The 22,047-nt window shown below is 37.7% G+C and overlaps 4 protein-coding genes across 9 annotated transcripts; 3 read left to right on the top strand and 1 right to left on the bottom strand.

Moving 5' to 3' along the window:
* Window positions 1-7,547: 7,547 nt before the first annotated feature.
* LOC125493828 (uncharacterized) lies at window positions 7,548-8,057 on the top strand. Its single transcript, XM_048637353.1, has one exon. It carries the CDS (start codon window positions 7,548-7,550, stop codon window positions 8,055-8,057), a length of 510 nt encoding a protein of 169 aa, XP_048493310.1.
* A 2,144-nt stretch (window positions 8,058-10,201) lies between these two features.
* Window positions 10,202-11,121, top strand: LOC125493829 (uncharacterized). The gene is made up of 2 exons (XM_048637354.1): window positions 10,202-10,553; window positions 10,601-11,121. The coding sequence occupies exons 1-2, from the start codon at window positions 10,202-10,204 to the stop codon at window positions 11,119-11,121; spliced, it is 873 nt and encodes a 290-aa protein (XP_048493311.1).
* Window positions 11,122-12,598: 1,477 nt separating this feature from the next.
* Window positions 12,599-21,016, top strand: LOC125493830 (putative disease resistance protein RGA1). Of its 6 annotated transcripts, none has more exons than XM_057391843.1 (5): window positions 12,599-12,830; window positions 13,643-17,549; window positions 19,281-19,395; window positions 19,692-19,835; window positions 19,928-21,016. In XM_057391843.1, the coding sequence occupies exon 2, from the start codon at window positions 13,768-13,770 to the stop codon at window positions 16,690-16,692; it is 2,925 nt and encodes a 974-aa protein (XP_057247826.1). In that variant the 5' UTR covers window positions 12,599-12,830; window positions 13,643-13,767; the 3' UTR covers window positions 16,693-17,549; window positions 19,281-19,395; window positions 19,692-19,835; window positions 19,928-21,016. The 6 variants fall into 6 exon arrangements, with proteins under 6 accessions (XP_057247826.1, XP_057247825.1, XP_057247824.1 ...); XM_057391842.1 differs by having other exon boundaries at window positions 13,624-17,549; XM_057391841.1 differs by having other exon boundaries at window positions 13,610-17,549.
* On the bottom strand, window positions 20,209-22,039 carry LOC130590051 (uncharacterized). The gene is made up of 4 exons (XM_057391936.1): window positions 22,003-22,039; window positions 20,726-20,783; window positions 20,447-20,610; window positions 20,209-20,366 (listed from the first exon to the last, which is right to left on the bottom strand). Exons 1-4 carry the CDS (start codon window positions 22,037-22,039, stop codon window positions 20,209-20,211), a joined length of 417 nt encoding a protein of 138 aa, XP_057247919.1.
* Window positions 22,040-22,047: the final 8 nt, after the last annotated feature.

The following is a 22,047-nucleotide window of genomic DNA, read 5'->3' as shown; positions in this document are numbered from 1 at the left end:
AGGGCGGGTATTGAGAAAAGATTCAAGGATACGTAATAAGTGCTCCTAATTTTTAGCCGTGACAGTTTTTTTTTAATTTAATAATTTTCACAAAAAAATTAAAGCATTGCTTAATAATTTCATAGCAAAGATAACACACATCAATATAAATGTTAAGTAATATATTATCACTGTAAAAAAAAAAAGGTAATATATTATCAATACAACCTAAGATAAAAGTTACACGGTTAAAACGTTAATTTAGACATAACATAATGTTTGCTTAAATAAGAGTTAATTTAGGGGTGTTATGTTTGCCCATTTTTGTAGTAGTGTCTGTCACTCAGATGACTCCTTATGAGGTAGTTTATGGACAATCTCCTCCATTATATCTACTATATCTTCCAGGGGAATCTAAGATAGATGAGGTGGATAGAAGTCTGCAAAGAAGGGAAGAAATGATGGCTATTCTTAAATTTCATTTAGGCAAGGCTCAGGCCAGGATGAAACTTCAGGCTGATAAACACAGATCAGAAAGAGCTTTCAGGTTGGGTGATTGGGTGTGGTTAAAGCTACAGCCATATAGGCAGCAATCTGTGCAACAAAGGAGCAATCAAAAGATATCTCCTAAGTATTATGGGCCTTACCAGATTCAAGCAACAATTGGTAAAGTTGCTTACAAGCTGAAACTGCCTGCTACAGCTAGAATCCATGATGTCTTTCATGTTTCTCAACTGAAGGCTTTTCATGGAAATTTGCCTATTGCCACCCACATTCCTCACTGGTTTCATGGGCAAGATGCTAGTAGTGCTCTCAGACCTCAAGTATTGCTGGATAGAAGAGTTGTCAAGGTTCATAATCAAGCTCAAGTCCAGTATCTGATTCAATGGGAGGGAGCTACTGAGTCTGATGCTTCTTGGGAAGTAGCAGCTGATTTTGAGGCTAAATTTCCTAATTTTGATTGTTCAGTTCATTGATTTGAGGTCAAATCCTTTTAAGGGGGAAGGAATGTTAAGGGAGGAAAGTTAGTTAATAAGCTGTTAAGCTTAGCTGGCAGTTATAGCTAGTATTCAGTTACAAATCAGTTAGCTCAGCTGATTATAATTGTATAAAAATAACTGAATGTATGTTTTGTATACTCATTAATGACAAAACATATCTCTCTTCCTCTCCTTCTCTCTCTATCTTCTAAATTATTTCTCTCTGTTCTTAGCTAACATCTTGCAGAGACTTTGATCCTACAATACCCCCCCCCCCCTCAAGTCACAGATGTTATTAGCACTCCCAGAACCGCTCTACCCACCCGACAAGTAAGCCCTATTATTTGCATCTTACGATTCCGAATGGCACTTATACGATGCAGTAAACGATCGATACCTGATCGATTGACATCTTAAAAATTAACCACCTGAACAATGCAACTTACTCATAAAATTCAATCATAGCGGCAAAGATTCAAGACGTTCATATGTAATTGCAATCAAAGAAGAGCATGACATTATAGCCAATAATAGCAAAGTTTTAGTTGCACTAAACGAAGAACAAAACCATGGTGGTTTGCGTGGTTCCGGTGGTGCTGTGCGTGGCTTCAGTGGTGGTTTGCGTGGTTTCGGTGGTGGTTGTGGGAATGGAGGTTGTGGTTGTCGAAAAGAAAGAAAAAAGGGAAGGGTAAAGTTGGAAATATTTGGAGGGACCGGGCGATTTTAAGTAATTTTGGGCCAAGTTTAACAATCCCCTAGGCATTACTATTTACCGTCCGTATACTTAAAATTGCCCGTATTTTTTTCAAAATTTTCCTAAACTAATCCTATATATACTCACTCTCTCTCTCCTCCTCTCACTCTCATTCTCACTTTCTCTCACCTCACCCCAACTACCACTTGAACCACCACCACTATCACCGGAACCACCTCAATTTTTTTTTTCGTTTTCTCGGTGTAGGAAACGGAAAAAAAAATTCACGGTGGTGGTTCCGATGTGGTGGTGGTTCCGGTGTGGTGGTGGTTTCGGTGGTGGTGGTGGTTGAACTTTAAAGTGAGGTGAGAGAAAGTGAGAATGAGAGTGAGAGGAGGGGAGAGAGAGAGAGTGAATATAGGGGGTAGTTTAGGAAAATTTTGAAAAAAATACGGGCGATTTTTAGTAAATACGGACGGTAAATAGTAAAGGGCAAATTAATTATATTCTCATGGCTTATTCTCTTCGGCATAAAACAACTGAATTGAAATGAACTGAACTGAATTAAATTATAACTCATTAATAGTAATGATAATTATTTAGGAACTGAACGGAACTGGATTGAAAATAAATTGGAGTGAACAAGCCTTACTCTACACAAGAAAACACAACACTCAAGTTATTTCTCATTCTACACACCAAAACGATACAAAACTCACCCTTGTCTTAACTATTTACATTTTCAACCTCCCCCCCCCCCCCCCCAAAAAAAAAAAAACCTAACTCAATCAAAAGCAATCACCAAATTAACTAACCAAAATTAATCCAATCCCTAAGCTCAACAAGAAGAATAAGCATTTTTTAAAATTCTACCCACTATCAAATCCCACCACATTTTCAACATGTAAAGCATGATTAGTTTCATGATGAGTCTCACAACAACATGATTAATTTATTAAATAGTTTTTTTGTCAAACACAACCTTTTATATACTCTTTTTTGCAAAAGATAACCTTTTAAAAAAAATTGGGCAACTTCAAACCTTGATGAAATTTTTTTTTGTCAAAAAGAACCTTGACCGATATTCCGACGGTTGACTCTCCGGAAACCGGTGTTGACCTTATTTAAATGATCATGTGGCCCGCACATGATTTCTTTTCTCCCTAATTTTACCCATTTCCCTCCCTTTCCCCCCCTCCCCCTAATCACCCTCCCATCTTTTCTTCCATCCCTTATGCATCTTTACTCTCAACCCCAATTCCTCACCTTCTCTCTTTGTAATTATTGTCGAGCAAAATTCACCTGTAATCGTGAGATGCCATGATCTCATCTTGCTATTTCAAAGGATTGGTTCTGAATTCTGAACCTCCAAAAACTCTCATTCCAACTCCATTGTGAAGTCCTCAAGTCCATCTCCACCAGCACCACCTTTCCTCCGCCGTCAGATTCTCTCTCATCAACTGCGACATCCATAGCCAACCTCATCTTCTCCATAGAAGACCCAAAAACCCTGCTCTCATCCCTATATTTCATCTTCTCTGAACCTCTTGTCAATCAAACCCTAAAACTCCTCTTGAACCATGGCCCAAAAGGCCTTTAATTCTCCACCATCCTCGAAAATCACCTGCATTACTCCCACTCTCTCCGCTGGTTTACGCGACTTCACCACCTGCAATACCCTTCCTGATATACTCTGTAAATCCAAAAGCGTTGAGAAAGCTCATGTTTTGTTTAAGTAGTTTAAAGGGAAATTAACTTTAGCCTTAGGAAAAAGACGATCTGAATTTGCAAACTCAAGAGAGAAGATGAGGAATTGGGGTTGGGAGTAAAAATGCAGAAGGGAGGGAAGGAAATATGGGAGGGAAGAAACTATGGGAGGGTGATTAAGGGGGAAAAGGGTGGGAAATAAGTAAAATTAGGGAGAAAAGAAATCATGTGAGGGGAACATGATTGTTTAAGTAAGGTCAACGCCAGTTTCCGGCGAGTCAACGTCGGAATGTCGGTCAAGGTTGTTTTTGACAAAAAAAATTTCATTAAGGTTTGAAGTTGCCCAAAAATTTTTAAAAGGTTGTCTTTCGCAAAAAAGTATATATAAAAGGTTGTCTTTGACGAAAAACTCTTTATTAAAATAAGGGTTCCAAATCATGCAAAACCAAACAAATGTATGTCATCGAGTAATCGTTTATAAATAACCAATAACATTCATAAGCTCGAAATTACATAATAAAAAACAACTACACACAAGTAATCATGAACTTAGCATCAATTCATTCAAATTAAGTTTAAAATTTTCAATGAAAAACATTATAACCACACCTAGGGTGCTAAAATAAGCTAAGAGTTAGAGAGGGAGTTCAAATTAAATTGGAGACTTAGCTTCTTAGCAATGTCACACCTTCTTTAGAAAACATCCTCAAGAGAAAGATAACACCCTAAAGAAGGTATTTTTAATGTTACATAATAAAGTATATGATAATAATGTAAGCATCTTGTATAGTATCGTTATCTTTAATTGTCTTGTGCACTAAACTTTTGAATTGAAATAGATTTATAGAATATTATTTAATAAGTAGTTAATAGTCGAGCTTAGCACTAACATAGTTATATGGTTAAACATTTGGCGGAAAAAACATATATATTAAAGGATATTGACAAAAAAAAATTAAGGACCAATTTTGAATTCAGGACCCGCTAAAACCAACTGATCTGCGTAAGATTCAAATGGATCCAAGGGGTCTGGGGTGATTCTAGTTTCATTTCTGGTTAGACCCGTCCAAACCCGAACCATTGACATGAATGACATCCATATATGTGAGTCCTACCACCCAAAAACCTAAGTCATGGCATTATGGTTCACGACTCTCCCCCCAATTCATCATTGACCAACTTGATAAATAAAGGAAGAAACTACAAATGTGGAGGAGCCATCGGCTGGAGTATCAACACTCATTTGGGAACCTTAATCGTATCAAGTGCTCAATACATCTGTGGTTCCTAGCCGCCTTGCAAGCATATAAATTTATATTCTCCGCCATATAGTTAAAAAAAACGGCGAGTTTGTAATAGCCCAAATTTTAAACAGGTTTTATTAAAGGATAATTTTATTTTATTAGATTAATTGTATACTACTCCCTCCATTCCAAAATATAGTTCACATTTCCATTTTGGGTGTCCCAAAATATAGTTTCCATTTCCATATTTAGTTTCACATTTGTCCGTAATTTGTCTAGAAAAACCGTGTCCCATCATTTATTTGCTTCTTGAATTTTGTTGTTTATTCAACCAAAATGTTACAATTAATGCTATTTTACCAATTATTCTCCATTCTCTCACCTAAAATCATCTTTTTCCATACAACATTTATTTAAATACACAAAAAATCTTTACTATTTCTCATAGATTTTACTTGCATAAATTAGCGTAAAAAAAGGGAAATGAGAGCTATATTTTCATTTGGGACAGAGGGAGTAAACTATAGTAAAACATCTTTGATGAAGGTGAAACTCATTTTAATTGTAAAGAAAATTTTTGTTGTCAAATTTCCATCTTCCTTGCAGGCCAAAATTTTTCCTTCACGGGTCACTTCGTCACTCCATCATGTTCCTTGAGTTATTCTCGCTTATTTTTCATAGAGTGTTTTAATAAGATTTCGTGAGTTTTTCATAAACTTGAGTGTGTTTACACAATTCTCTTGATTGCTGGTGGCCTTGCCTTCATGCATCAAAACACTTAGGTTATTCATTGTGGTGGCTTTGCCTTTAACATTAAATAAGCTAAGAACTATCTTGTTCTTGGTTTTTCTTTAATTTGTTCGAACATTGTGATTGAATTACATAACTTCCGCAATTGTTGTTTGATCTTAGAAGATTAAATACATCAGTTTACCCTTATTGTTGATCAAGTTATGAAAAGATTTAGTTTTTAGAAGATATCAAGAAGATTTTCTCACAAATTCTTGTACATGTTGCTCAACCCTAGTTGAATCTGAATCTCTAGAAGAAGATGATGAAAAAAGTATGGGCAAAAAGTGAGGATATTGAACAGGAAGTTCATGATCCAGTAGAATAAATAAATTTAGGGGATAATGAGAATTCACGTGTTACTTACATAAGTAAGCTTCTCACTAATGAAGAAAGACATGAAATAATTGAAATTGTAAAAGAATTTAAAGATTGTTTTGCTTGGAAGCATCATGAAATGCCTGGTATTGATAGGATAATAATATAACATAAATTACTTATCAAAGAAGGATATAAGCATGTGGCCCAAAGTCCTAAAAGACTGGCGCCAGAACTAACATAACCTATACAAAAGGAGATAAACATATGTTGACTGGATTTCTAATATAGTCCCAGGATTTAAGAAAAATGACAAGATAAGAATCTGCATCGACTTTAGGAATTTAAATAAAGCAACACCTAAAAATCAGTATCTTATGCCTGTAGCTGATCTTCTAATAGACGCAACTTCAGGATATGAATACATATCTTCTATGGATGGTACGCAGGATATCACCAGTTAAGGATTGCACAAGAGGATTATAATAAAACAACTTTTAGATGTCCAAAATCACCAGGTTTGTTTGAATACGTAGCAATGTCATTTGGTTATTTAAAAAATGCTGGTGCTACATACTAACGAGCCATGGACGTAATTTTTAAAGATACGATTGGTAAGATTATTGAAGTTTATGTGGATGACATACTCGTAAAGTCAAATGATTTTCTAAGACATAAGGAACATTTGGTTAAATCATTTACGAGAATGAGAGAATATCACCTAAAAATGAATCCACTTAAGTGTGCATTTGGAGTTAAGCCTAGTAACTTTTTAGAATTTCTCATCCATACGGAATGGAAATTGATCGACCAAAATAAGACAAAAGCAGTATTGGTAGCTAAGCCACCTTCCAATAAGAAGGAACTGCAAAGATTCCTTGGACAAGTTAATTATGTTAGAAGATTCATGGCCAATCTAGCTAGGAAAACTAAAAAGTGTTCACCTTTATTGAGCTAGACTAAAACATGAATCAGATTTCAAATGGAATGAGGAGCATCAAAAGGCTTTTGATAAAATCAAACAAGATTTAGCAAGTCCTCCTGTATTAATCCCTCCAAGGCAAAATGGAAAATCATTTAGGTTGTATCTATCAGCCTGTGAAGATTCCATTGGTAGTCTCCTTACTCAAGAAAACGAGAAGGGACATGGCATGCCATTTTCTATCTAAGTAGAATCCTGCATGGCGCAGAGCGAAAATATACCATGGCAGAAAAATGGTATTTGTGCTTATATGATGCATCCATCAAGCTCATACATTATTTCATGGCCTTTACAGTGGAAGTGTTGTCTCCAACATATGTCATAAAATATATGATATCCCAACCTTTCATAAAAGGTAGGTTGAGCAAATGGAGCCTACATCTACTACAAATCATATTGGAATATAAATACGAGTGAAAGGATCAAACACATCAATACACAACAACGTGCAATTTACTTACTTTCTAGCGTAGCCTTAGCCTAGCCTAGCCAACCCCCTTATGGGGTTATAGTTTAGATTCTTAGTTCTAGAGCATGTACTAAGTGACAAGTTTGTTCATCTTCAGTTTTAGCCGGAACTCATGAAGGTAATCATCTTTGTGTTTTCCCTTTAATTGTCCAGCCTGGATTATCCTTGTGTATTATAAAAAGTTGTTCTAGAATTTTGTGATTTAATGGGAATGATTGGCTCTAATTAATATATTAATTATTGCGCATCTGCTTGTTCTATTAATGTTTTTCGCCTGAATTAATTAGGCGTTGTAGTTTCATTGATTAAATTACAACAAATACGTTAGCAAGATTTTATCAAATTAAAACCGATAACCCCCCCCCCCCCCGGTGAAATGAAATATATGGGGTATAAGGGGTATCCTTTCACGTGGCAGCGTGGCAACTCTCCTTCTACGTTGATTCGTGAGAGATTGGATCGTATGTTGGCAAATGAGGACTGGTGTAATTTTTTCCCTTCCTGGGAGATTATTCATCTTCCACGATATAGGTCGGATCATGCACCATTGTTACTGAAAACGGGGGTAAATGATGCTTTTTGTAGGGGTCAAAAGTTGTTTAAATTCGAGGCGCTTTGGTTGTCAAAGGAGGAATGTGGTAAGATTGTGGAGGATGCGTGGGGTGACGGAGTTGGGGAGGATATGGTCACTCGGCTGGACCTGGTCTCTCGACGTCTCTCAGATTGGGCTGTGGCTACGTTCGGTAATTTAAAGAAAAGGAAAAAGGAGGCGCTGCAATTGTTGAATAGGCTTCAGCAGAGATCTCCTGATGCTACCACTCTCGAGCAATGTAAGGAGGTGTCTACTAACCTGGATGAGATACATAAGCTTGTGGAGTCTTACTGGCATTGTTAGGGCAAGGGCGAATGAGCTTTGGGATGGAGATAAAAATACAAAATATTTTCATCACAAGGTGAGCCAGAGGAAGCGGCGCAACACAATTAAGGGCCTGCTTGATGAGAATGGGGTTTGGAAGAAAGGAAAAGATGAGATGAGTGAGATTGTGTCTAACTATTTTCAGAATCTTTTCAATTCGGGCAATCCTACGGAGATGGAGGCAGCACTGGAAGGACTGCCGTGTAGTGTGACTGAGTCGATGAATGTGGAGTTGATGGTTCCCCCGACTGGGGAAGATATTCGCTTGGCGCTCTTTTCTATGCACCCAAATAAGGCCCCTGGGGTAGATGGTCTTCATGCGTTATTTTTTCAGAAATTTTGGCACATTATGGGGAGAGATATTATCTCGTTTATGGTGCAGTGGTGGAATGGTGATGTTGATTTGAGCTCGATTAACAAAACGTGTATAGTCTTGATTCCCAAGTGTGCCACGCCACTTTCCATGAAGGATTTTCGGCCGATAAGCTTGTGTAATGTATTGTACAAGATCTTGTCGAAAACGCTAGCCAATAAACTTAAATGTTTTTTGCCGACTATTATCTCTCCTAATCAGAGTGCTTTTGTCCCCCGTCGTCTGATAACGGATAATGCACTTGTGGCTTTCGAGATTTTCCATGCAATGAAGCGCAAAGATGTTACTCATTCTGGGGTGTGTGCGTTGAAACTAGATATGAGTAAAGCATATGATCGGGTAGAGTGGTGCTTTCTGGAGAAAGTAATGGAAAGGATGGGGTTTTGTGCAGAATGGATTGTTCGTGTTATGGCTTGCATATCAAGTGTGTCGTTCACTTTTAAGATTAATGGTGTGGTCCAAGGATCCCTGATTCCTTCACGTGGGCTTCGTCAAGGTGACCCTATATCCCCCTATCTATTCCTTTTGTGTGCTGATGCTTTTTCTACTCTTATTACTAAGGCGGCGAATGAGAAAAAAAATACATGGAGCACAAATCTGCAGGAGTGCCCCGAGGATCTCACATCTCTTTTTTGCTGATGATAGTATATTGTTTACTAACGCTTCTGTGCATGAATGTTCTGTGGTGGCTGATATAATCAGTAAATACGAGAGAGCATCGGGACAACAAGTTAACCTAAGCAAAACAGAAGTTGTATTCAGCAAGAATGTGGGGAGTGATGTCAGAAATGATATTGTGAATGTTCTTGGGGTTAAAGAAGTGGAAAAGCAAGAGAAGTATCTGGGTCTTCCCACGATTATTGGGAGATCAAAGAAAGTGACATTTGCCTGTATTAAGGAGCGCATCTGGAAGAAGTTGCAGGGTTGGAAGGAGAAGTTACTTTCTCGCCCGAGGAAGGAAGTGCTTATCAAAGCTGTTGTTCAAGCCATTCCAACCTACATGATGAGTGTATTTTGCTTACCTAGTGGTCTCATTGATGAGATACATTCACTGATTGCTCGTTTCTGGTGGGGTTCTAAAGAGGGTGAGCGAAAGATGCATTGGCATAGATGGGAGGCCCTATGTATGCCAAAATCGATGGGTGGACTTGGGTTTAGAGACCTACATTGCTTTAACCAAGCCCTACTAGCAAAACAAGCATGGCGGCTGTGCAACAATTCTTGTTCTTTGCTTTCTTTACTGTTGAAGGCTCGATATTACAAGAAAGTGGAGTTTATTGATGCGAGGAGGGGCTACAATCTCAGTTTCACATGGAGAAGTATATGGGGGTCAAAATCTCTCTTGCTTGAGGGCCTGAAGTGGTGTGTAGGGTCGGGCAACAGTATTCGAGTGTGGGACGACGCATGGCTAATGGGTGAGGGGGCGCATCTCACGCCTACCCCACGCTTAGATAGCGATAAGGAAATGCGAGTGAGCGCATTGATGGACTATGAGGGGGGAGGGTGGAATGTGGAGCTTGTACATCAAACTTTTGTGGAAGAGGAGTGGGATATGGTTCTTAAAATTCCCCTTTCCCGGTTTTGGCCTGATGATCATTTGTATTGGTGGCCTACATAAAACGGCATGTTTTCCGTTAAGTCTTGCTACTGGCTAGCTCGCCTTGGTCACATCCGGATGTGGCAGCTGCATCACGGTGAGCGAGAGCTCGAGGTATGGAGGAGGGTGTGGAGTATTCCGGGGCCACCCAAAATGGTCCACTTTATATGGCGAGCTTGTAAAGGTAGTCTGGGTGTTCAAGAAAGGCTTTTTCATCGTCATATACGTGACTCTCCTAATTGTCCTATATGTGGGGAACATCAAGAAACCATCTGTCATGCCATCTTCGATTGCACCCAGGCAAGGGCCATATGGCAGGTTAGCGCATTCTCGGCGTTTATTGCTGAGGTGCCTCGTTCCTTTTTTGATGGAAGTTTTGAATGGCTTGTTAATAAGGTGTCGAGGGATGAACTGAGTGTGGTGTGTGCATTAATGTGGGCTATTTGGTTTTGTCGTAATACGTTCATCTTTGACTCTCAAACTTTGGGTGGAGTAGAGGTGGCAAGTAACTTTGTTAAAATGGTGCGGGAGTATGGCGATTATGCTGGGAAGGTGTTTCGACAAATGCCGAGTGGGGTCCCAAGCCCGACGAACTGGACTCCCCTGCTGCTGGGTGGTTGAAAGTGAACTTCGATGCTCATCTGAGTGATAATGGCGAGATTGGAATGGGGGCTGTGATGCGAGACAGTTCTGGCGTGGTGAAATTTGCGGCTACCAAGCGAGTTGGGGCAAGGTGGGATGCAACGCTTGCCGAGGCTATGGCTGCGCGTTTTGTTGTGGAGGTGACGTTGCGACTTGGATATGACCATGTCATCTTTGAAGGTGATGCTTTGGTTGTGGTGCAGGCTGTGAAGAATAATGTGGATGGGATGGCTCCTCTTTTTAGAGTTTTTTATGACATTCGTAGGTTTATTCAGAATTTTGTTGCTTTTTCTTTTTTGCATGTTAAACGAGCAGGTAATGTTGTGGCCCATTTGTTAGCTCGTTGGGATTGTTCCCGTAATTCTGAGATTGTATGGCTGGATAACTTTCCCCAAAGTATCACTACTTTGGTGGACATTGATTTAATATAAGGTCCCAGGTTTCTACTCAAAAAAAAAAAAACCCCGATAACCCCCGAGGACCAAGACTCATGTGGCGCTCAGTATCTAACTATTGGGTGTGCATTGACTTGTTTGCAAAGTCAACCAACTGAATTTGCACCAACAATAATAAACTATATGATAATAATGTAAGCATCTTGTATAGTATCATGTTTCTTTAGGGTGCATTCTTTTCACCTTATTGGACCTGAACTTATCTGAACTGAACTGAACTTATTGGACATGAACTAAACTTATTAGACCTGATTGGACCTGATTCAACTTATTGGACCTGATTGAACCTTATTGGAACTTATTGGACCTGGTTGAAACTTATTGATCTGATTGGAACTTATTAGACCTTATTGGACCTGATTGAAACTTATTACAACTTATTAAACTTGATTGAAACTTATTACACCTTATTGGACCTAACTGGAACTTATTTGACCTTATTAGACAAAATTATTGATGAGTTATAACATAAATATTACCCCTAACGTACTACCCCTCAAAATTTATTATGAAATAATAATTATTAAAATTTACCCTTTAAAAAAAAATTTTATTATTAATTATCTCTTACGATAAACAATTTAACAAAAAAAATATACTATTTATATACTTGCCTATCTAAACTTTCACCACTAATATATCTAATATCTTGTTAATAGTAATATGAATAATAAAATAATAGACAATAATACAAGTATAATACGTACTATACATTGTGCTACTTTAATTCAAAAAAATTAATAATAACATAATCAGCTAATAGTAATATGAATAATAAAATAATTGACAATAATACAAATATTTAATAAAATAATAGACAATAATACAAATCATTTAGGTTGTATCAACACTCATTCGGGAACCTTAATCGTATCAGGTGCTCAACACATCTTTGGTTCCTAGCCGCCTTGAAAGTATAAGCTTATGTTCTCGGCCATGTAGTTAAAGAAGCGGCAAGTATGTAATAGCCTAAATTTTAAGCAGGTTTTATTAAAAGATAACTAGTTATTAGGCCCGGACTATGTCCCGGGTAAGAAAAAAATTTCATTTATTAATATAATACTTTATGATAATAACACTAAATACGACTTAGGGCCTGTTCTCTCCAGCTTATTTTCAGTTCACTTCAGTTCAGATCAGTTCAGTTCAGCTCTTGACAATACTTCTACTCTCACATATCACTATTCATTCCAGTTCAGTTCAATTCAATTTAGTTTAGTTCAGTTCAGTTCAGTTCAGTTCAGCTGTTTTATGCCGAAAAGAACAGGCCCTTAGCGGCTTAGCCTAGTGATTAAAACTTTAGTATATGTACTTGAGGTCTCGAGATCAAATCCTATACTATTCAATTTCTTAATTTTTTTATTGTACATGGATTATATTTTATTAGGTTATTGTATATTAAACTATAGTAAAACATAAAAAGGTGAAATTTACTTTCTAAAGAGAACTTTTGTTGTCAAATTTGAAATTTCCATCTTTCTTGAAGGCCAAAATTTTTACTTCACGGGTCAGTCCATCCTGTTCCTCGGGTTGTTCTTGCTGATTTTCGTCGGCGATCATTCTGCCGCGTTCCACCGTCCTCCGGCGTCACCGCTCCTCTGTTTTCCGACTTTTTGTGCTTCGTTTCTCCGGTGGCTGCGGTGTTCGGCAGTGTTTTGGTGTCGGTGGTGGTGTTTCACATTCTGGTATTTGTCCGATTTCACATATTGTTGTTCTTGGAAATCTGAAATTGATTATGCTTGTTTTGTTCCTTTGATATTTAAGGGAAGCAACATCTACTTTATGTTTACTCAATATACAAATAAGGTGTACTCATCTTCCTCTTCTTTATTGCATAAGGCCTCCTTCATAATCGATCCGTATATGACTAACCATTAGTATTTTATCATGTATAATCTCCTTTTTAGGAGTGTTAATATTTTTTTTCCCATTAACTCTGTACTAGGTTTAATATTTTATAGCTATTGTGAGTTGTGACTACCGACTAGTCTGCCTCTAAAACTGAGTTGTGACCTTGATTCAAGAAATATGCTTTAATTTGATTCCTATATTCACGTTGGACCAAATGTGGCATTACTCTTGAGCAATCTCTTGCCCTTATTATTTAATGTTCCCATGTTTAGAGATTTTTGTCCTGTAATAAACACTTTTGTACTTCTATGTATTATTAATTATGATGCCTCACTTTAATTTGTTATGTTCACTTTACGTTGTCACTAAATCACTATTATAAAGGTGGTGTGCAGTGAACTTAGTAGTCACCATTCACCACTCACTCACCCACTATACCTGAATCCTCAAAACTTTGATCTCTTTTTTCTCTCATTTCTCAACTTTGTCTCAAAAATGGACATTGGATCAGCTATGTCTGTTGTCCAGACTCTATTTACATCATGTTCAGAACTTAAAGAAATATGCTCCTACTTTGGTTACGAATCTCAACTTGCTGACCTACAACGTACAGTTTCCACTGTCAAGGCTGTTCTTCTTGATGCAGAGACCAAGCTAGAGCTCTCCAATGAAGCACAGTTGTGGATTGAAGAACTCAAGGATGCTATCTACAATGCTGATGATCTATTCGATAAGTTCGTCACTCTCACTGAGCAAAAGCAGAGGCATGTCATGGAGGGTGGTAAAGCCTCTAAGAAGGTTCGTCGCTTCTTTTCTCGTCATAATCCTTTTAGTTTTGCATACAATATGTCTCAAGAGGTTCAGAAGATTAGGGAGGAGATTGATGCTATTGCCAGTAATCATACTAAGTTTGGCTTCTTAAGTCTTGACTCTCAACCTATGAAGAAGAGAAGGGAGGATACTTGCTCTTATGTTTATGAGGATGATATTATTGGGAGGGAGGATGATGTAGACGAGATTGTAGGTGTCTTGCTAGATAGTAATAATGTTGAACGCAATGTTTCTTTCCTTTCTGTTGTCGGCGTAGGAGGGTTGGGGAAAACTGCTCTTGCTCAGCTTGTGTTTAATGATGCAAGGGTCTTAAGTGCCTTTCCATTGAGGCTGTGGACTTGTGTATCTGATCATGATCAGAAGCAGTTAGATGTCGAAGGGATTCTTCGTAAGATTCTAGCTTCGATTACTGGTCACCAGCCTGATGGATCCACCAAGGAATGGGTGCAAAGCCAGATTCGAGAGAAACTAGCGAGCAACAAATGCTTGCTTGTTTTAGATGATGTATGGACCGAGAACCGCAATCACTGGCTTAATTTGGTCCAGTTCTTGTTAGGAGCTCAAATGCAGAGTTGGGTTTTAGTAACTACACGTTCACAGGAGACTGCAAGAATTATAGGAGATGGTTTTTCGCATAAGCTGCAAGGACTGTCAAATGAGAATTCTTGGCATTTGTTTAAAAAAGTAGCCTTTGGATCGGAACAATCAGGTCATCATGATGATGAGTTGGTTAAAATAGGGCAAGAGATTGTTAAAGGGTGTGCTGGAGTCCCTCTCGCTCTCAGAGTAATAGGGAGTCTTCTGTATGGTCAAGAGAAGAGTAAGTGGCTATCCGTTCAGGCGATAGGGTTAGCCAACATAAGAAAATGCCAAGATGACATAATGCCTATATTGAAGCTAAGCTACAATAATCTAGAGTCCCCTCTACAGAGTTGCTTCAGTTTTTGTGCTTTGTTTTCTAAAGATTTTGAGATTGAGAAGGAAATGTTGATTAACATGTGGTTGGCACAAGGCTACATTGTTTTATCAGATGAACATCAAAGCAGCAAAGAAGTTGTTGCGGAGGAGTATTTTTCTATTTTGTTGCGTCGATGCTTTTTTCAAGACGTATATAAAGATGAATTAGGTGAGCTTAGAACATGTAAGATACATGATTTGATGCACGATATTGCTCAGAAGGTAGCAGGAAAGGAGATTTGTAAAAGTGATTGTATCAACGAAAACTTGCACAAAAAAGCTCGGCATCTAGTCCTTGAGAGAGGTAATAAAAGAAATATTTTCACTAAGACCCGTATTCGTTCATATGTCCAGGCAGAATTGAATAAGCTCAACCGGCCCATGATGGACCAGCTCTATTTGGAGGAATTACTAGCGAATTTCACGTGCATGAGGGTATTGGACCTGAGTTGGTCAAACATTGAAATCTTGCCAAGCAGAATAGGTGAACTGCTACATTTAAGGTATTTAGATCTCTCATGGAATGAAAAATTAGAAGTGCTTCCCACTTCAATTAAGAAACTGTATAATCTGGAGACATTAAACTTGACTTGCTGTATGAAATTGAAAGAGCTGCCAAAAGATATAAGCAAACTGGTTAAGCTTAGGGTTCTAGATATTGAGGGATGTAATCTGAATTATATGCCTACTGGGTTGGGTAAGTTAACCAACCTTCATAGCCTACCAGTGTTTGTGTTGCGTGAAGCTAGTTCAAATTGTAAGCAGTGGTTTGATCATCTGGAAGACTTAAAAGCTCTCAAGAAGCTGAAAGGTGAACTAGGCATCTGTATCCAACTCCCCAAAAATGCTAAGGTAGATATTAAAAGGGAAGGAGGATACATGAAGGACAAGGAACATCTTAAGGGTATTTGTTTTTCTTTTAGTGTGTCAGAGGTTGACAGAAGGCTAATAGATAATGAAGAAGCATTAATGGAAGACATGCAGCCGCATTGTAATCTCAAGATATTACAATTGCAGAAATACCATGGTGTCAGAATGCCAAGTTGGGCAAAGTCTCTGCAAAATCTTGTTGACCTAAAACTTTGTGAGTGCCGGGAGTTGAAGCACCTAGCATGTCTTGGAAACATGCGTCATCTCAAAGTCCTTGAACTTGACAACTTGCCTAATTTGGAGTACATAATTGAAAATTGTAGTGCATCCCATTTGGCCCGAGCTGTACTGCCAAATGCAGAAGGCTTGTCAGTCCTTCCCTCCCTTGAACGGGTTACCCTTCGTAGGTTGCCAAAACTGAAAGGATGGGTAGCAGATGGTCGTCAGCTTACGTGTAGCAGCAACATGGAGATGGAATCATCGCAATTACTGTGTCTTTCAAGATTAAAGTCATGGTACATCTATGAATGCCAGGAGCTTAAATCTATTCCGTCATGTCCCGGTTTGGAAACTTTATCTCTTATAGGTTTCAACGAAAGATTGAGAATACTAAAGATGGATAAGCAAAGGGATTTACCCTCTCCTACTACCTCATCTTCACCTTTCGTATTGGATCTCATTCCCAAATTAAGAGATGTTTCAACAGACAACATGACATGGCTGAAATCACTCCCCTTGGAGTCCTTTCAGAAGGTCAAAACTATGTCAATATTGTGGGACAACAAGTTGGAGAGTTTGGGAGAAGTTGAGCAAGTGCTGCGTAGCTGCTCGTCTTCCTTATGTTACTTGAAAATAGGTCATTGTGACAATCTAAAGAGTGTATGTGGAGGATTAGAGCATCTCACTTCCTTGGAGAGTTTAAGGATAGACGGATGCCCTAATCTGAAGCTATCAGAAGAAAAGAGAAAGAAGATGGTGACAGCATTAGCATGCCATGGCCATCATTTCGCAACTCCCTCCACTTCTTGTCATTGGTAAATCTTCCACAACTGATGGATCTTCCTAATTGGATACAGCACCTTACTGCTCTCAAAGAATTCACGATTCAGAGTTGCAAAGAACTGAATTCCTTGCCATCTTGGATGTCCAAACTCACCTCTCTCAGGAATCTTAAAATCTTTAACTGTTCAGAACGCCTCCATGAGAGATACCAGAATACCACTGGCGAGGATTGGTCCTACGTCAAACACATCCCTGAGATTTTAGTGATTTGAAAACTGTAAGAAAATAAATATCCTGATTAACTCTTCTATTTTCATTGTAATCCTCATCAATTGTAATTTAATGTGTATCTAATTTGTATCTTCTCAACTTTTATGGGATGGCAACCTCGCTTTCATTTAAGCACAATTCTGATTATTATTACATATTAAGTTCTTGATATTTTTTGTGCATAGTTCACTTCAGATCTGCTCTTTGTCAATCTTTGAGTATAAACTACTGAACTGAATGATAAAAAGTAATAGCTTTTATTTGCATGTAAAAAAATTTCCCATCCAAATTTGCAGCATAGCTGCTGTTTTTGTGTGTGAGGTCTGACTCATATGTAGTCTGATTCTGCTTAATACTCTAAGATTGGTCAAATTTACAGCAACATCAAGTACCTCATTCAGCAACGATGTACAATTTTTTTTTTTCCTTATTTGTCTCCGGAGAATTTGAAATCTAGACACTTTGTGCAAGATGTGCTGTTTGTCTTTGCACCTTTTCAGGTTCAGAGCTCATAAAGGCTTAATTGATCATGAGAAAGCTGGTCTCATTTCAAGCTCATCCATGTTATTCCTCCTCTTAATTTTACCTCAAGTACCCATATGTGATACTCGACTCAGATATTGGTATGTGGTTCATCTCAGATATAGATTGTTTTTGCGGTATATATTGATGACCAATTGGTTGTGCTAGGTTGTTTTTTAGCTCTTCATTTTTATAGTATCAATTTGCAGTACCTAGTTATGTTATGGTGTACTAGTTAGATTCAATATACTCCATTTTGATAGCCATAAATCTATAACTTGTAAAGCAGCAGATGCCATAACTCTACATAATTGGAGAGTAGAGTTTGTTGGTTACACTCCCTTGTCTCTCGTAAGTGATAACACCTTGTTAATCTCATTCCCACACATTAAAATTGAAAGTGAAGAAAAAAAGATCCAGACTATTTTATCCTTGAATTAAATTCAATACAATATCATCTTTTTTACCTTTGTTGTGTATGTCAAATTTATTTCGGGTTTGAGCTTCTGTTATTGTGTATAATTTTCAATTTTATGGCTTAATTGTTTGGATTTTTTTCCTTGTGAATTCTCAAGCTTTATTCTATATCTGCTGCTGAATGTCTATTGATATGGTATTACTACTTTTGACACATTACTTATATTGTAAGTCTGTATTGATTACGTCATATATGATTCAAGAAGGGAGAATAATTGGGTGCATTTAAGTTTGGATGTATAGGAGTTGTTTCATATATTATGATGAAGAATACTTCTCAAATTATAAGTTTCAAATATGACGTCAAATCCCCTTGTATCTGATTTTTTTTTTTGAAAAATTGCACACCAAGTTAGCCACGATCCATTCCATACATCCGATACAAGCTACTTAATTCTGTGATTACGGCCTAATGCGTGTTTTTTTTTCTATGTCTCACTTGTCAGAGCCTTCATGTGCATTCATGGTTCACCTCATTCATGAAATCCCCTTTAACCTTTTGAGACAAATAAAAAAAACAGTGTGTTTGTATCATCAATCCTGAAATAGAGCTTCTTGTGTAAAAAAGTTCTTATATGAGCTTAAAGATTATAGATTACAATGGAACAATAAAGATTCTTAAATCAGTAAAAACTGGTAAGAGTAGAGCCGGAAATGGATTTTAATTAGATTACGGGAGTAGTCAACTTATTTGTGGGTGGAACAGCCTATCCTCTGGTGCAGAAACTCGGAGGAGCTGATTGTAGTACATGACTGCCAATATAGGTTGTAGGTGTACTTTCCTGAGGGCGTAAACTTTATGTCACTCTCTTCTTAGTACAATTTAACTTCACTCAATACTGAAACTGACCAAAAGCCTAAAGAAACTAAATATCCAGAATCATCTTAACCAACATTTTGTCCTGATTATTTAGAGTTTCAAACATCTTTGGGCTTTGAACTGGCCTGGTAAACGCAGCTTTAGGCTATTTGGCTTCTCGGCCTAGCCTAAAGTTTACAGGTTTGGGGTTTGGGCAGAGCCCAAAAGGGAGCATGATCAGCTTATCTTTCACTTGTGGTATCAATTGGATAGTTTTTACTAAATCATCTTTTTGATCCGGATGTATGATGGAGTTACATGGCTGCTTAACCCTCCAGATCAATCCTTGGCATTCATTTTAGCAGAAAATGGTTTTGATGTTTGGATCGTCAACTCTCGTGACACCACATATAGCCTCGGCCATATCACATTAAGCTCTAATCACTCGGTTCTCTCTCTTTGCTATTCACAAAATCTCACAATCTCACAATCTATCTTCCTTCGTGATTTCATAGGTCGCTTTTTTTCCTCCCTTAATACTTCAATCATTTTGTAGGCATATTGGGATTGGTCATGGGATGAGCTTATGGCATATGATCTTCTACCAATATGTATATGATTAATCTGGTGAGCAGAAGCTGCATTATGTCGGGCATTCACAGCCATCACAGGTGAATTTTACTACATTGTACTGTTAATCACTATCTGTAACACCCTAACCCCTTGTAATCTGCAAGTTGTTATCAAATGCTCATCTAGGACCATAAACTGACGCCACAAACCACCTTCTAGCGCATTTTGTCTTCACTTGTGCAAACCCTGCGAGCACGCTTAAGAAGGTGCACCTTGTTGGTATAGGTGGTACCATCAAGTATTCTTAAGCAATTATGGTTATTGCACTATTCTTTTTTCCCCCATTTTCCATATAAAGCTCAGGATTCTTTTTAAAGCAGTCTATGATCTACAGGGAACATTAATAGCCCTGACTGCGTTTTCCCAGAAGAGGTTGTTAAACATGGTGAGATCAACCGGCTTGCTTTGTCCAATCACTTATCTTAGTCGAATGACTTCCCCGCTAGCTAAGAGTGCTGCTGAAAACTTCGTCACTGAAGTAAAGACATTATATCCTGAACTTTTCCCTTTTCTTCTGGGTTATTAGTTTATTACTGAAAACTCACTGTAGTATCTTTCTCTTTTCTGCAGATTTTGTACTGGTCCGGCCTGCATGAATTTGTACCCCGTGGGTGAGATATGCTTTGGAATTTCTCGATTTAGTAGTGACGGCTGACTAATTATTTCTGTGATTCTGTCTCATCATGCTATAGATTTACATGCATATGCTGGATGTCTGACTTAACCTGAAATCATGTATCAAATTTTATCCTGTTGCTGATTGAACAAAAAGGCTGAATGAAGCTTCTGAAGGATATATGCAGGAAGTAGGGAATCGACTGCACTGATTTTGTTGACATCTTTTACTGGTATCATAAGTCATCCTCGGACTCTGTTCCAGTAGTACTTCTGTTAGCAAGCTTAACGAAATCAGTGTCTTCCTTCTGCTGCTTTTGTGAGATCTTCGCCAAATCATCTGAGCTTTTCACCTCAGGATCCATGTGACGGATTTCAAACAAAGGAGATTTTCCTGTTACATAAATAAAATATAAAAAGGCACCTCCAGCATCTACTTTGATGTCAAACTGGTTTAGAAAGAATGTACTATACCTGAAAGTATTGCATCCACAGTAGCATCTAATCTGTGATGGACACGACATTCAGTTCTAGATATCATTTCAACAGCACATGTAAATGTGGGAGAACCATTTTCTCTCAAGAACTGTCTTCTGCACTTCTCTTCGCCTTGCTTCTTCATCGCCCAAGGTGACGCTCTTCAAGACAAAAAAGAAAAGTATAGAATTCAAAGCCAACACAATGAATGTCGAAGTTCATTAAATGGAAATCACATACTGCACAACAATAGGGAGAAGAAATTTAGTGACACACCTCAATGCCACCAACGAGCAGCTGAAGAGAAGGATTTTTCGACAGCTCCAATCATCACCTATACAAGTCCAGAGAGGAGAAAGTTTAAGATTAAAAGTTGAAAAATGTAAATTATTGGCTACGTATCGAGCTATTTAACACCTACATTATGCTGCATATTGACATTAGGCACTTGCATCCTCCTTGCACAACCTATACCCGAATGTCGGACATTACCCACATTCGCTCTCCTTAATAAACAATTCATAAAAATTACCTACTTCTATATTTAATTATGATTTTTTTATGGGATATTTAATTATAATTTAATACCACTAAGGTCCGACACATGATTTTTTTTTTAATACTTGTTCCCAAAAGAAATGGGCACTCTATTATTAAGGGACGGAAGGAGTATTTTTTAACGCAAAAGTTAACAAGCATCCCGGGGCGTTAGATAAGATAATTAAAAATGGAAATATTAAATGAATCTAAATACTAATTATACCGATTGACGCGTGATTTTGGAACATATTCCAAAATTTATACCATTTCAAGAAATATATTTAGTGTTTATCAAACGCCCCTGAGCTGTCCGTTTACGAGATCTTTTTTTATATTAATAGTTGTTTAGTTATTATATAAATTATTTTTCATTGTTGGTGTTGGGCTCATTTATCGTATATGCACTGTTTTTAGTGTAGAGATATGATGTTACGGTGGGACTATTCTTTTATTTTATAACATAAAATTAAAATTTTAAAATATAAAACACCTACTATTGTCACTATTGCATAAGGCCTCCTTGATAATCGATCCGTATATGACTAACCATTAGTATTTTATCATGTATAATCTCCTTTTGAGGAGTCTTAGTATTTATTGTTTCCATTAACTCTGTACTGGGTTTAATATTTTATAGCTATTGTGACTACCGACTAGTCTGCATCTATAACTGAAATGTATACCTCTTGCATTTTAAAAAAATTAGAGGATCTTGATTCAAGAAATATGCTTTGATTTGATTCCCATATTAACGTTGGACCAAATGTGGCATTACTCTTGAGTAATCTCTTACCCTTATTATTTAATGTTCCCATGTTCAGAGACTTTTGTCCTGTAATTAACACTTGTTTGTACTTCTATGTATTATTAATTATGATGGCTCACTTAAATTTGTTATGTTCCCCAATGGCATGGTTCACTTTACGTTGTCACTAACTCACCAAGTCACTATTATAAAGGTGGTATGCAGTGAACTTAGTAGTCACCATTCACCACTCAGTCACCCACTATACCTGAATCCTCAAAACTTTGATCCCTTTTTTCTCTCATTTCTCAAC

This window comes from Beta vulgaris, chromosome 9, assembly GCF_026745355.1.
Source record: "Beta vulgaris subsp. vulgaris cultivar EL10 chromosome 9, EL10.2, whole genome shotgun sequence".
Taxonomy (NCBI): domain Eukaryota; kingdom Viridiplantae; phylum Streptophyta; class Magnoliopsida; order Caryophyllales; family Amaranthaceae; genus Beta; species Beta vulgaris.
The sequence above is the reverse complement of the archived record's forward strand: the minus strand, read 5'-3'. Positions and strand labels throughout refer to the sequence as shown.